The following is a 16361-nucleotide window of genomic DNA, read 5'->3' as shown; positions in this document are numbered from 1 at the left end:
TTACTGAATTGCCCAAATACTGGGTTCCAAATATCCTTTGTTCCTGTGCATACAACCTAACTGATAACATTACAAATGAACACCATGAATCTCTCCTGCATGCAAACACACCAGTTTGCCTTTTTTTTTCTCTCTCTCTCTCATGTGTCCACTTGCTCTTGGGGCTCATGTGATAAAAATAGCTGACCTTTTTTTCCTGTACGCTATTGACAAGCAGAGTGGTCTGTGCCCAACTGCCATCATCAATTGAACAAGACATCGACACCGCTCTGGAAATTAGCAGCATCATTAATTGATCTAAATAATTCAAAGCACATCATGTGAGCTCTTAGCTAATTCTGGACACTAGACAGTACTCCTGACCTCAAAGGCAGTTAGCTGAGTGAGAAAAAATAAACCCTTGAGAAAAACCTGCTAGCAACTGTCAGGCAACCTTTAGTCTTTTTTTAAAACTAAATTGGACACAGAAATGTTTTATTCAAAGCAACAAGGCCCATCTTTAGCATTTCTTGGCTTCCCAATTAGAAAAAAATCTACAGGCTAGACTACTAACTCTCCTATGAATGTTTTAGATTTGCAGCAACGCAATGGCCTGGTTTTCTGACATGTACATGCGTGCAAGTCTGTAAATGCGTTGTGCACATCTGCTACTACCTGGGCAATCGAAGCTTCAAAACGGATGTATTCCAGCTGTAACCCCCTCCCTTTAGAAGTCTATTTATTGAATAAAGACATCATTTAGTTTTGCTTCATTACACATCGTTTCATCAAGCAAACATGCTAGCTAATTTAAGTGTTCCCAGCTCTAGCTTCCACTGTTAACCCCCTGGGCTGGGCTGTGCAGCTTGCGTGCATCACAGTACTTTTTCCCCAATAACCTTTTAAATTAACTGTCTTATTTTACACTACCTACACCCCTGAAAAATAATCACGACGGTATTATAACGCAATGCTGTAAATCATGTTTACTAGCTGCTGTAAATACATGATAACAAATTCAGAGCTACCACACAGTAATGCTGTTGTGATTTAATTAAAAGAAAATGTTGACCTAAAACATAAACCTGCATTTTTATAACACAACAAAGCAAAGGTCCTTTTGTTAGTCAGGGCAAATTAAGAAATGATATAACAAATCGATCCCTCCACACAACTGATAACACCATAAAGCGCAAAGAGAAGAGGGTTTCTCCCAGACCCTAAGCCTTCATGTCAAGGAATAAATAGTTGGTGATAGTACAGGAATGACATAAGGCTGGAGGTCTATGATTTGCAACTCCTTGTGTTCGATTACTGCCAGTAACTGCAAATTAAGCAGCTTTTCAATGCTTCTCTGTAAAAGCCGCAACAATTCTGCCACCTTGTGGTTAAATCATCAAATTGCACAACAAATGATTATTAAATTCCCAAAAGAACATCTATTAAGCAAAGCGTGACTCTGGAGTCATTTTGTATTTAGAAAAAATTTTCTGGGTCAGTCCTGTCTCAGCACCTCCATGGTTTAATATATTTCTTAAATCATACCAGCAATTATCGACAACCTAAAATTAACCAACAATTACAATGTTCCCATTTACACAATTACAACCTATACAGTACAAGTTTATTTATTTATTTATTCATTTATTTATTTTTAATCTACATTTTTCCTTTTTTTAGATAGTCATACCTTCATAACACTTTTTTTTGCACTTTATGCTAGCCGCAATGTGCCCGCTTCCTAAGGAAGGAGGTGTGTGGTTCAATGTCAGCTGACTCCGGAAACATCACTAACATTTTTGAAAATTTTTCAACAAGAAGTCTTGATCTATCAATGTCTGTATGGGTCATTCTAACTGGACCAAAATCTGGGTAGACGTTTCCTCTGTGGCCCACGTTTCATAAACCACATGCGACAGAGCATGGCGCCAGGGCAGGTGTCGAGTTCATGCAAAAGAACAAACTGCAACTCATGCCCCACATGGTGAGAACGTGGTCTAAATGTCATTTGGAAAAAAGGCCAAGACAGACCTCAACGAAAACATTTTTCATACGTGTTTTACTTTCCAACAAAAAAAAAAAAAAGAGATTTTTCTAGAATTCACTGAAGAGACATATTTTCAAAGCGTTACCTCCAGTCTTTAACTCCTATTTAAAAAAAAAAAAAAAAACTGAGTAAAATGCTTTGAAAATATGGCCTCTGAGCGCCTTCCTTGTTCCAGCTGAGCTGGAATGACCCTTAAGTGATATCTTTAGATTTTCTACGTGGACCTCTCGGGTAGATATGCATGCAAGCTGTCCCTTACTGGGGTCTGGAAGCAGCAGAAGAGCTGGGTGAGGTAGGGGTGGCTCCCTGCCATCGACAGGACCCTCTTCTCAGTCATAGTGCACTCCACATCATCATCCTGTAGGATAATGTCCTTCTTCAGCACCTTGACTGCAAACACCCGCTCACAGCCTTTCTGCTTGGCCAGCATCACCTGCAGGGCAAGGTAAAGGCACAGGGGCTGGGTTAGAAGATGAAGGATGCACTGCAGCCACGCAGACAACAAAGGGTTACTGCAGAGGAAAAGAAGTGAGGGAGAACAGGTGGCCCTCAAGAAATCTGTTCTTGAAAGTTGTGCTATAAACATCCAGGAAACCAGGAATGTGTCAGATTGACAGCAATAGAAAAGTGTCATGGTATTGCCTTGTTAAACAGCTGTGTGTAGCTCTCATCACCACATTGGTGCTGTAAATAGGAGGTACACCTCCGCTGATTCATTTTTAAAAATACATTTTAAAAGATAAATGGGAAGGTCACAAGACAATGGAGGGAATCATGGCATGATCTCAATAAGAAACAGAGCAAGATTAAATAAAAATCAAGGACTACCAACCTTCCCAAAGCTGCCTTTTCCCAGAACCTGAAGGAAGGTGAAATCTCCGATGCCTAACTTCTGCTCTGTGTTGCTGTTATTCGTTTGATTCTCCTTCTTGCTTACTTTTCTGGATCCTGTTTCACTGCTGTTATTATTACTTGCCTATAGAAATAATACAGAGCATATACTGTGGATATTTTCACATTTGATAGACAATGGACTGCCACCTTGTGGCAACTCTCGGGATGGTCAACATTTGTAGCAATTAACAGTATATGAGGATAACTGAGTTACCATAAATACAGTCAGTTACTGCTAAATTGGATCATTTGCAAAATAAATAGATAACAGCGGCAATACCCAATAAATAAATGTACGTACCGGTATATCCTAGTTTAACAAATAAAGAAAAACGAGACTAAAATCGAAAGGTCTGTCCCATAGGTGCAGAAAAGAAATAAATGAATACGTACCAAAGAGTTCCTTTTGGAGAGTCCTCCAGCTTGGAGCCCCATCTCCGCTAGTCTGTTGGCCAGCTCCACACTGTTCACTCCGCAGCTGGGAGCCACGTTTCCCTTACAACGGATGTGCACGTTCATTTTGCAATCTGGAATGAAGAAATGGAAACGCCGTCACAAAGGCTCCCCTTTTGCTCTCCGTTAGACACAGCAGCCGACTTAAAACAAGTTTTAAAACAAGCAGAGTGTAAAGTGTTTTCATTTTTCTGTCAAGATATACTGCACCGTATCAGTTTCGCTTCAGTCTTTTATGGATTCTAAAGCAGTTAACAATATCAGTTATTTCCTTCCTCCCCCACCCCCAGGTAATACTGTTGGGATTACTTCAGCTGCCCATTTAGTTTGGGAATCACTGCATTACAGTACATATATCACAACAGTGTTTGCCACTGGGTGTCAGAAATATGTACAGTTATGTTCTGGTTGGATAGTCCCTGTGCAGAATTAATGATCTCCTGTAATTGTTTAAAATAAAAAATAAAACGGACCATTTATTTGATCCCAATATGGACAACAAACTACAGCTTGGTATTTGCTTGTATCCTTTCAGCTTAGCGAATGAAAGGTGCTCACTTTTACACTGCAGGCCCTGTTTCAGCAGACCCCACAGCAGAGATCCGCAGTGGTCACAGAACGTGGGCACCTTGAAGTTGTGAATCTTGAACTTGTGAGGGATGTTGATGCTGAAGCCTTGGTTAGTTGCCTGCAAACGCAGAAGAGTGCATTGCATGATCTCACACACTGCTGCCCAGTTAATTGCACTATACATTTATAAAATGAAGTGATGCGTGGAACACCTGATTGTTTGTAAATGTGGACATGGCAGATGCCCATATTTACACCAATTCCTCCCGGAGCTAAGTGGCCCTATGGAAACTAAAATAGGTCTTTATAATCTGCCTTCCCTTACTTGAAACTTCATACAGAAATCACTCAAATACTACCAACCTGTGGTAGCAGACACTCAATCTACCACTGATCTCTGTGTATTACAGTTAACCAAACACTTTATTATCTTTCATTGAAAAAAAATATCTATAAGTGTTTATTTAATACTGTTAAATACAATGTACTTACATCCATTCATCGAACCTATCTAGTACTAGTTCAATTAACATGTTGATCTTACACCGACTAATGTAATTACAGTGACTACAGCACTAAGTACAGCACCCAACACAATCGAGTGTTAGACAAATTATCACTTGCTGTACAGACATGTCATTAGCAGTACATTTAGTACCAGCATCAACAGTGAGGGGGCAGCAGAGAGATTTTTACTAACTGACATTTGATATCAGCAGCAAGTGCATTTGTTCACTATTTAACCACAGTAGCGTTCAAAAGTTTGGCAACAACAAATGATTTACAGCAAGGCTAGGGGTGTGGAATGTATTGCTCATGTTTCCTCACTCAGACCCCTTATTTCCAAAATACCCCGGTATCTCTCAACAGATAATCATCTCCTTAAAGAATATGCCAAGTATATTCATGAGCAAGACATCTCACAAGTAGACTGGCACTCCAAAATACTCTCCTTTTTCGAGGAAAGCAATACAACGGGATGGGAGTTTGTTGCCGGATAACTACACTCAAGACCACTTTCTCACTAAATACCTTAGTCTAGACAGATACCTCCTTTTTAAATATGCTAAGGACTTTTGAACACCATTGGTAAACCAGCTGCAAGCAGAGGTCTGTTAAAAGCCACACACTGTCAGTTGCAGATGTAGAATTCATTTCAAATATCGATACCACAGAGCAAACATTCACGTGTGAAACAGAAACACGCTAGTGAAAACCTCGAGGCTGGGAGAATGAAGAAGACGACGTGCTGTCAGTTAATTATTTTATTTTTTTACCGTTTTTTTTTTTGTTTTTTTCGATCTGCGAATTTAAAAATGTAACTTCAATTTCATTACCTCTTCGATAGCAGGCTTTTTCATGCGGGGACACGCCGAGACGATGAGCTGGTGACATCGTTTGTGCACGACACACGTGCAGACTGAAACCCAGAAGAGACACAAATGCATTAGAAGGGCCCCCACTTGTTTGCGATTTAAAAAACATCAGCATCGACGGGAAAGGGTTTCGACTGATGGATGATCAGATGGACGGGTGCACTATAAGATTCCCATTTAGCAGATCTGATAATATATGCATTTACTTGCAGGAATGCTGAACTGCTCTGTGGTTTGAGGGAGTGAGATAAGCTTTGATCAGCACATTTGTCAGTCACATTAAAAAGCAGTTCAGCAATAAGTTAATTCAATGCCCTCTATGACTTGTGCAAAGTATATCAAAGTTCATCACAAGAGGATAAGCTGTTCTATAGATATGATGAAAAATAACACAATAAGGCTGTTCTGAAAATATGAAGTGTTAATTATAAAATCGGAGGATGTCTGTGAGCTACTGACCCCTGGACGACAAAGGCCAGCCCTGCACATATCTGCTTGAGCTTAATGAGTGACTCAGTCCCTGCCCATTCAGCCTTCTTAACACAAACAGAAGCATTAAGAACAATTTGAAGCTCTCAGTACATTAACAAAATAATGTATTAAAATAGCAGCAGCTGCTCACAGAAAATGTACCATACCTTGACACTGATACCCCTGTCTCCCAAACACTCCCCTGCAATAAAAGAAAATGAAAACCAACAGAGTGATATTAAAACAAACAAACATTTAAAGACAGAGCAAAGTGTTGTGGATATTATTAGCAGCTCGTTTACTGTGTTCAGTTGTTTTTTGCTTGCTTCAGGTGGTTGTATCGTTTTCAGTGTTTCATTTTTATTTTTTTTCAACTCTAAGTAGCAGATTAATTTTATGGGGGAAAAAACAGAAGATGTATTTATGTAATCTGATACATTACATACTACTTAATTAACTTTTAAGTTATCATAACAATATAGATAAAGAGGCAGTTAAAATAGCAGGTAGACCGCCAGTTAAAAAATTTTCCAAAAAATGATGAAGCGGCCCATCCTCAAATGAGATCAACGGCTTAATGGGCTCATAATGAATATATTTACTATGCTGAGTGCAGCGTATGAGAAGGGCTTGATGTGGTGAAACAGTATGCTCAAGGGGGTGGAAAGACCCTTACCAGATGAAGTCTCTGCAATGCGAGCAGAAGGTCGGCTGGCGCAGGTAGGTTGACATGAACTTGTGCCCGTTGACCTGGTGCACTCGCCGCCGCACCGCTCCCTGACGCTTCCTGGAGAAGTGCTTGAAGGTCCGTCCATTGGCTGTCGCTGTATCTAAAACAAAGAGCCAGCATGCCACTCAGTCAGTGTGTACCCAGCATGCCCTCGGTCAATGTGTACCCAGCATGCCCTCGGTCAATGTGTACCCAGCATGCCCTCGGTCAATGTGTACCCAGCATGCCCTCGGTCAATGTGTACCCAGCATGCCCTCGGTCAATGTGTACCCAGCATGCCCTCGGTCAATGTGTACCCAGCATGCCCTCGGTCAATGTGTACCCAGCATGCCCTCGGTCAATGTGTACCCAGCATGCCCTCGGTCAGTGTGTACCCAGCATGCCCTCGGTCAGTGTGTACCCAGCATGCCCTTGGTCAGTGTGTACCCAGCATGCCCTTGGTCAGTGTGTACCCAGCATGCCCCTCGGTCAGTGTGTACCCAGCATACCCTCGGTCAGTGTGTACCCAGCATACCCTCGGTCAGTGTGTACCCAGCATACCCTCGGTCAGTGTGTACCCAGCATGCCCTCGGTCAATGTGTACCCAGCATACCCTTGGCCAATGTGTACATAGCATGCCACTGGGTCAATGTTTACCCAGCATGCTTTCGGGTCAACGTGTACTCAGCATGTCACTCGGTCAATGTGTACCCAGCATGCCACTCGGTCAATGTGTACCCAGCATGCCACTGGGTCAAAGTGTACCCCACACAGCCCGGCACACTCAAAGCTTTCCTGAAATGACTGCTCCCTGGACCATCTAAAAGAGGTCTTCATACTCATGTGCTTTAACATGTGAAATATATCCATATGCAATGTGCACAAGGTTGATGGTCCTATGAATCTCTGCAGGTCATTTTGTTTCTGTTCAGTCTCACCATTACTAAATCCACCTTTTATCCATATTTAACCTTCATTTTAAAGTCCTAAGGTTCTGGTATTGCTCTTTCTTCCACACCATGTGACTTATGTAGCACTGGACATTATTTATAGTTATTTTAATCATTTTGTTTTGTAAACGCAAATGTACAGATCTGATTAAGACCATGCGCATTACAAACCTGTGGAAATCAAGCTCTCTTTTGCGGGTTTGTAGTCTTACAAAACTGGCCTCAAGATGCAGGACACACATTCAAAACACTTCAGTCGAGTTTTGCTAAATATCGTTCCGATCCCCCGTCTTGATCCTCTCAAAGTCACCATTTACAGACCACTGTCTCCTAGCAGGTGCCTCTCATTTATCATTTTTAACCACTGACACCAGTACATGCACAACACATAGCTCTAACCTTGCCTGCAGAGCATTTACTGAGCTGTCAGACAGAGAGAAGTCAGTGGCTAAAAGTGTTCAACAGGAAGCTCACCTGTGAAGTAACACCAATACCTATTTTGTTATACAAGTTTTCAGAAGTTTCAAATTGTCATTTCACTTGCTTTTTTCATTTGCCTTCCTTACTATAGGTCATTCGGCAATGTGACCTTTCCACACGGCCAGACCCACCTTCTGTACATTTATACAGACAGAGAGATTGGCTGGAGATGGCAGAGTTAACTGACACACTGTTGTATTTATTCTGTATGGAAGGGAAAATTCAATTCCACAAAACAGATTATTTCCATCCTACAGCCACCAGGGGGAGCAGTAACGTTTTTGTAAGGGCACAGAGACAACTTGAGGTTGCTTTATGGTGGCCCTGCAAAGCTGTTTTCAATTCAATATGAACTGAACCTTGACTAATCAAAACAGTTCCTTGAAAATCTTTATTTACTCAACATGAATCATAAGTAGATAACAAGTACAATAAAATATGGGTGCCTCAACTCTCACTGGGCAGTCTCATCTAAAGCACAGGCAGTATTTCACAAAACGCATCAGGCTATATAGGCTTCTAGGGCCCCTGGCTGTGGCAGAGGTACATAATAAATAACCTGGGGCAAAAGGTTCAACACTGAGGACGATGCACCTCCAAAAGGGGGATCAGTTGCCCATCCCTCACCACCGTATCTCATACCACTTGTTAATTTAAGGAACAATACACAATAATGCAGACCTGTCAACTCTCACTTATTTGTCAGAACCTTCACGTTTTTTGGATACTTCTCCCAGTCAACTCCCGGGACAGATTTTCTCTTGTATTTTGCTCAAAACTCTACTGTTAAATCCTGTATGTCGGCAAACCTTTCATTTCTACAAAGGCCACGCTGTTGTTACTTCAATCCCTAGCCCTACTTAGCAGGGTTTAGGACCCAGGGGAGCCCTGTGGCAGGCATGCATTCAGTGTGTGAGGAACATAGTTCACCATCTATGATGGCTCCTTGTACGATAAGCCTTCCTTGTCCAGTAATAATAAATATTTAAAAAAAAAAAAAAAAAAAAAAAAAAACGAAGACAACCGCATTACACAGGGCGATCCGCACACAGGCAGAGGGTGGGCGCAAGCCCGGGACCTCTCGCACAGAGCCGATACAGCCGACACTCTCCCCCCTGCCAGCCGGTGCAGGGGTACCTGTATCTAGCGCTGACAATGTAACGAAATAGCCTTCCCTTCCCTTTCACTGCCAACAGAGAAACGAGACCTTCACATGCTGTGACATGTTCCCAGACTCACACACTGCAAAATATTCTGCTGGAAAGACTAAGTCACACAAATAGTGAATAGCGTTTCTCTTACAATTTCAGCACTAACATTGCTTTAGAAGTTCTGATTGATTGATACTGCGCGTTTACAAACAGCAATGTTGTGTTCATTTAAAATAAAAGATATTTGACAATTAAATGTTACTGGCAGTTCCTGTTTTCCCCTTCAATTATATTAAGTCTGCTTGCAGGCAATCCATTAAGTATTAACTAAAGTGTAAAGCCTCCTCATGTTTTGTTCGATTTTTTTTTTGTAATAATACAGAACTGTAAAGAAGAAAAAATAGATCTTAAACAATCAGATTATTTACATTTTTGCAACCTTAATAGTTTTCTTTTTTGTTTTAGAAAAATCATTTCCAAAAGTTCAATTATTTGTAAATCTAATATAAACTGTATTTGTAGCCGAATGAAGTCGAGTCTCATCTGAGAAAAAAAAAAAACCTGTCTCGTCACAGGAGAACTTTTTAAACCAGGCAACACTCGCTCTCTATAGCAGCGGCTCTCAAACATCTCGGCACTGCGACTGCCTACTACCTTATTAAAAAGGCTTGGAGACCCTCCTGCCCTGTGTTACTGCATTATAGTTAGTATTGAGAAATAAAACATGCATTACAAGGTAATATCAACAAAGCTAATACAGTAACTGCTTACAGCAGTATAAAAAAATAACACATAAAACATATAAGTATGGATGAACATGAATGCTTCAATTTGGGGCATGATAAGACGTTTACAAAAACAATAAATTGCAGGGGTAAGTAGATTTTATTTAATAAAACAAAATTATTTATCTCTACGAACAGTGCGCAATGTATCAAACTGTGTGACTGATAGCGGTGTTAAGACTCCAAGATTTATACATCAAGGTGTGGGATCAGTAATCACTTTCTGTATTATCTCCTATGTGTTCTGATCTTATATAAGCTTAACAATAAGGCTTTATTTGGTACTGGGCCTGCACGCCGCAGGTACAGACTGCTCTGCTTTAAAAGCTGCCTGTGTGTCCTGTGTTGGTCATTTTGTTATCATACGAGTTATAAAAATAGAGGAAACAATCACAGAAATGCTCTCGTAATAAACAGGTTTTTCAGTTTTTATCTGCAAAAAAACCAAGAGCTTAAAGCCCACCCCCAAATAAAATCTGAAATGGCGCCCTTGCAAGAAGGGTCTCTAGAAATTGTGCTCAGCATACACTGAAATGGTTTCCTGTTTGAGGTGAAAACTCGGTATGTGTGTGCTTTAAAACAATTAGTTCAGAATTTACACAAATAGGGAAGTATTTGGGGTCACTGGAAGGGGTAACTCAGGAAGCTTGAACTACATAGGAACTGAACTGAAATTCTCAAGACCGTTCACACTCTGTTAAATGCTGACAGACCTTACTTCTCATTTAAGTGGTTAGTCATGGCACCCAGAGTACTGCTGACTGGACAAACAGTGTCAGCTTTGGAGTTGCTAAAAGTTCTCTCGTATGGAAACCTCTACAATATGCTGACAATGACATTATCGAAAGACAGCCTGAAATGTAATTGTACAGGAAGTACATTAGACTTATGAAAAACACACACTTTCTTCACTGTAGTTTATCTGATCTGAAGCGAACCCTATCACTGTTGCCCTGGACTTTGACATACACTCACTCAGCGGAGTTCCAGTATTCTCTGTGCTTTAATTTTTTAAACCAGGTTCCAGATGGATTCTGAACTTGCAAAGACTGCAAAAAAAAAAAAAAAAAAAGCATGCAAAAACAGGATTTATATTTGGTGTGGTACTAATCACATCAGATGGTCTTACAGACGGCAGACTCACTTGACCTTCCAGCTCCCTGGTCACGCAGCCCTGCTCTCTCAATGTCACTGCTCACAGGGCAGCTTTGTCCTTGTTGCCAAAGCAGTGTTTACTGCAAACATCTCCAGACTGGAAAGCACATACAAGATTATATCATGTTGTATCATGGTCAGGGCAAAGGTTATATATATATATATATATATATATATATATATATATATATATATATATATAATATAATATAATATATATATTATAAAAAATGATCATAACATATGAATATGGTGGAATATAATTCTGAAACATGCACTTTCATAGTGACCCCAGTGAACCTTTATGAACAATATCCATGAGCTTTTCCCTTGCTTATATATTGGATTTACCACTGTTTTTACAACCTGCTTTACCATGTGTGCACTATGCTTTATTCTCCTTTGCTATGCTGTTAACATGGTACACAAGTATCAGGGCTATATTGATATGAAACCAGTTATGAGTTAATCACAATGGTCTATACAGTCATATACTGCAAAGGTGCAGTTAAAGCAGGCTTTGCTGTCCTTTGTACTTCCATAGGGATGGGCAAAAAGGCTCAGATTTCCTCCTACCCTATAAGCTGCAATTAATTACTTGTGCTGAATAGTATCATGAATGAAAGAAACCTGCTAATGTCACGGTCTCCTCTTTAAGGCTGTGCTGTATGTGCACTCCTGTTAATCGTGTAACCTGCAGAGTGGCTGTTAAACAGCCTTGGATCTGGTTACGCATGTTGTAGACGGTCCGCTTGCTTACTGAAGCAAGGTCAGCTGGATGCTAAATAAAGACGGTTTGAATTTAAGCATCGGTTTTGCACAGGAAATGTGTAGCAGGGGTTTGTTTTTCAAGTCAGGCAACACCATACAGCATGGCCTTTCTCATAATCTCTTGTCCTCAGCTGCCTGTTTTAGCAGGCTTGCAGAGTGAGAACTTTAACAAGTGAAGTGTGACCCACAGTCTGCACACACACTTCTGTATTCAATATCTCAACCCATGCTGGACATGCTTCATTGCGCTGGCTATGTAGAGACATACAAATGAAGAATCAAGAACAAACAGAAGTAAGGCAGGTTTCCAGACCCAGTCTGTTTTTGCAATGGTGATTTGGAGGTCAGAATACTGTAGCAAGTATTTCAATTGTGATTTCAGGGTAAAACATGCCCTTGTGTCAGTTTATCCATCTATAATTGATTTGGTTGATACTGACAGATGCAAACCTACATTTTCCGTATATACAATTCTGAAATAAAATAACGTATTCCCTTTAGCTCCGATTATATGCAGGTATGCAGAGTTATTCAATGCAGCCTCAATTACCTGACACACCCAATTTTCAGAAGACAATGCGTGTACATCCTTGTTGTATTGCTCATACTGGAGATGATATGAAATATGTAGGGTGTGCTGCTCAATAGAGAATATTTTCCCTTCATTTAAACCTCTTGGAAACACCACCAGAGAACTGGTTTGCTAGTTTTACACCATTAAAATAGTTTTTATTCCTTTCAGAAAACGTACCTTTGCCCTTGTACTCATTGCTGAATAGGGTCAATAAGGCTGAAAGCAGGTGCCATGAACAGCGCTGTGATGGAAATCATAAACAACTTCTAAAGTTCTCACTCTACAAGTGTCTGCTTGTACAGTGTCCGGCTGCACATTGAGTTCACATGCACACCCTCAACCCACAGCTTTAAAACAACCAAGCAATCTAGTTCTGTGTTCGAAAATAAATAAATAAATAAAAACAGTATTGGTTGCATTAATCCTAAATGTGTTTTTAACCCATTCATCACAGCCAGCTCTTTAACACTGGGCAGCAACATCCCACAAAAAAACAACCCAAGATGATAAGCCATTTTCCTAAGTGGTTAATCAGCTGGTGTTGTATTGTCATGGATCATGGCCATCAATGCACTGGCCACCTTTGGAACCATTGCTGTCCTCAGACAACCGTATTACAACTTGTGTTAAACATCCTATAGGCAGAACCAGAAAGGACCACTTTGTTTAAATTGTAGCCTAATACTGTTTGGTGGGTTCTGTATGTAGGTCCCCCTGAAAAATGGTGGACATGAGCAGTAGTTACTTTGCACCTGAATGGAAATCCAATCATTTTGTATAAATCGGGGTGGAACAGGATAAAAACAATCTGGTTTTACATCTTACCATCAGTAAAGGATCCTGTGAGAGTGATCACAATGAACACTTTCCCTTCTGGCTCCAAATCCACCTGTTCAATAAAAGAGAGACAAAAGTCACAAAGAAAAACAACAACCAGAACTTATGACATTAACATACGACAGTGCATTAGAAACAGACACTTCCACGGAAATGCATGAGCACTACTGTACAGTATTCTGCACCTGACAGTATAGCAGTGTTAAAAATGTAATTAAAAATTAAAACAATGTAATAAACGTGTGTGTTATAATTGATAGTACTTGCTTGCTCCCCGATTGCACACATCCAGTTTTTATAATGAAATGAGGGAGTAACTCTTCAAAACTCAAACGCAACAATGTGTTTTATTCTTAGTCTGTTTAAATGATCTTTTGTGCAAGACTTTACTATCTATCTGCTTTACTACCTATCTGCTTCCTAATGATAGATACAGCTCTAGCTGTAAGATTTTATCACTGTGGCCTTATCAAAGATATGATGAAACCTAACTAAAAGCCCAAGTAAAACAGAATATTATTGCAGTATTTGCGAATACATGTGATTGGATTAGTTTGTTGGTGAAAAGCACTGTCGTCTCCTGTAGCTCTACAAGGAGAGCTGATCTGTATGGCACAGGAGGCTGGGGGTTTACTGTCTCAGTCTTGATCTCCGCTGCTCTGTGTGTGTCCGGACGGGTGCTAAAAGGCAGCAGTATATTACTTTGTCTGGTAACAGTGTATTAGTTCACTGGTGAGTGTACTTCTAGAGAAGAGCAGAAATGCTGTGGTATATGCAACTAGATGCAAGCTAGTCAGCTTGGAACTCCTGCTCAGTATTTAAGCTTGCACGCTCTGATAGTTTCCCACCAGCTTTTTTTTTATTGTTAAACACGACATATGCATACTGACAGCCAGTCACAAACCACAAGACAAAGCCAACATATCCACCCTTATCAATAGTTATCAGCCCAGCTTTTGTTATCTTTGTGGTTTTAATGCATTTCATATCCGGCATACAAAGTTTTGGGGCCATGCACATGAAGCATGAGCTTGTTTAAGTCTCCTGCAGCCCTGTGCTTTTTACTGATAATGCTATTTATAATTATTTATTTTAATTACTAAAGAGCGTGCAGAACTGTATTCTAGAAAGCAATCCAAGGCAGGAACATAAGAGTTATAGGAGCATAACATGAAACAATAACAAAATATTTGCATGTTGAATAATAAACTTATATTACAGTAAACAACTGATAGGGACATGGCAGACTGGAGTATATATATATATATATATATATATATATATATATATATATATATACACACACACACACACACACACACACACACACACAGTATAGGCTGGAGTAAACAGGAGAAAAACTGGAGGAAAAAGGCCTCGTCAGTTCTGCTACATTCACTTTGTTTTTATTCTATGCAAAGCACTTAATATAAATGTCACTTTCCTCACTTATATACAACACTGTGGTCTGTGACTGTGGCTGAAAACAACTCAAATCATAAACAGAAGGCATGTGTAAAGATATAAAGCCACTCTGTGCAGTACTTCCAGTCTGATAAACCTGCAAGAAAGCAAAGTGGTGCTGAATGTCTTCAACACTTATAATAACAATATCTTTATTTTTATATACCACCATCACAAAGTGCTTTATGGAGGTAGGCTGTGACTGTGTCACTTACAATAGGACATTGGTTTAACATCTCATCCACAAGATGGAGCACAAAGAGGTTAAGTGAGTTGCTCAGGATCACAAAGTGAATCAGTTAGTGGCTGAGGTGGGATTTAATCCGGTGACCTTCTGGTTACAAGCCCTGGACTTTAACCACTGGACCACACCGCCTCCTATATTAATTAATACTAATGAAGGCACTATCCTCCCCCAAAAAACTGACTGAGCACAAGATTAAGTGACAGTGAGTCAGTGGCTGAGCTGGGATTTGAACCAAGGATCTCTTGATATGAAGCCCTTTTCTTTAACCACTGGACCACCAAACCTCCTGATATGTGTTCTTAATCATAATTATAACTGGACATTAATAAAGCCGCCGGGATATTTCACCCATGGGGCTGTCTTTGAGCAAGCCTGTGAAATAAAAAATAAAATGAAAAAATAAAATAAAAAATGCTCCACCTGTTGCTATTATTTTTGCAAGAGTTCTCCTAAAATGCTCCCCCCCAGTAAAAGTGAATTGAATCATGTCACCTGCTAAAACATTACCCTCCCCTGGCTTTTATATGCTGCAGCAATGAAAAGCAGCTCAACACCCAAAGCCATCCCATCTGCCCGTACATGTCTCCAATGACATGTCATCAGAAAAATGTGAAATATTTGGAGGGGAAGAGAAACACAGGTTAGTCCAGTTTGTGTGATTTTGGAAATGCCTGGTACAGGGTTAGTGTGAGGTAGAGGTCTGGTATGTGGAGTGGCATTCACGTGAATCTCTGTTTTTTTCCTGCTGACTCGCATGCTCAGCTGGCTGCCATACATACTTCTGCAATGAGTGATAATGGGTTTCATTACTGTACAGCTTTCAAACAGTGCAAGTCTAGAAAAGCAGCCCTTGGCCCTTCAGTTCCAAAAGTAAGGGCAATGCTACCTATTCGTTTGAATTGATGTAGGAATTGTGGGTAACTCCTCTCTCTAAACATACTGGAGAGAATACAGTGAGATCAGCAGAAGCATATTGATCCTATTGATAAAGCATTTGAACGCTGGTAACTACATTACATGGAACTGCAATATCTGGGTGCCAATACCACTCCTGCTTCACTTTTGTTAGTTCATAAACTATCAGCAACTAGCTTACTAACATGGTAACAAAAATAGTTCACTGGTTTGTTAAAAGGTTAGATAATATATTTATAAAGTTTTAAAAAGTACGGTTGATGTTGAAGTGCCTTTAAACAAACATAAACTCACTTGAACAATATCATCACCTCCAGACAACTTGCTTTATCTGAAGTATTTACCAGCATTCAGAATTAAACACAAACACACTTAACGTGTTAGTAAGCTAGTTATTAACAGGTCTTTAACTGGAGAAAGTGACCAGTAAAAAAAAAAAAAAAAATGTTGTCCTAACATTTGAGGGTTTGTAAAATGCTACAGAGACAGACTCATGCTAGCTCCATGTTTACAATAAAGAAAACATAACCTGG

At 40.1% G+C, this 16361-nt stretch overlaps 1 protein-coding gene across 1 annotated transcript in view; it reads right to left on the bottom strand.

Moving 5' to 3' along the window:
* The window catches only part of LOC121329580 (protein kinase C eta type-like), a 38889-nt gene that overhangs the window by 16090 nt on the left and 6438 nt on the right, over positions 1 to 16361 (bottom strand). The window contains exons 2-9 of the mRNA XM_041275230.1: positions 13191 to 13254; positions 6467 to 6620; positions 5958 to 5992; positions 5281 to 5363; positions 3932 to 4061; positions 3314 to 3447; positions 2859 to 3002; positions 2286 to 2459 (exon numbers count right to left, since the gene is read on the bottom strand). Of these exons, the coding sequence (XP_041131164.1) occupies positions 2286 to 2459; positions 2859 to 3002; positions 3314 to 3447; positions 3932 to 4061; positions 5281 to 5363; positions 5958 to 5992; positions 6467 to 6620; positions 13191 to 13254 (918 nt within the window). The remainder of the gene's footprint in view (positions 1 to 2285; positions 2460 to 2858; positions 3003 to 3313; positions 3448 to 3931; positions 4062 to 5280; positions 5364 to 5957; positions 5993 to 6466; positions 6621 to 13190; positions 13255 to 16361) is intronic.

Source organism: Polyodon spathula, chromosome 17 (assembly GCF_017654505.1).
Source record: "Polyodon spathula isolate WHYD16114869_AA chromosome 17, ASM1765450v1, whole genome shotgun sequence".
NCBI classification, from domain to species: Eukaryota; Metazoa; Chordata; class Actinopteri; order Acipenseriformes; family Polyodontidae; genus Polyodon; species Polyodon spathula.
The sequence above is the reverse complement of the archived record's forward strand: the minus strand, read 5'-3'. Positions and strand labels throughout refer to the sequence as shown.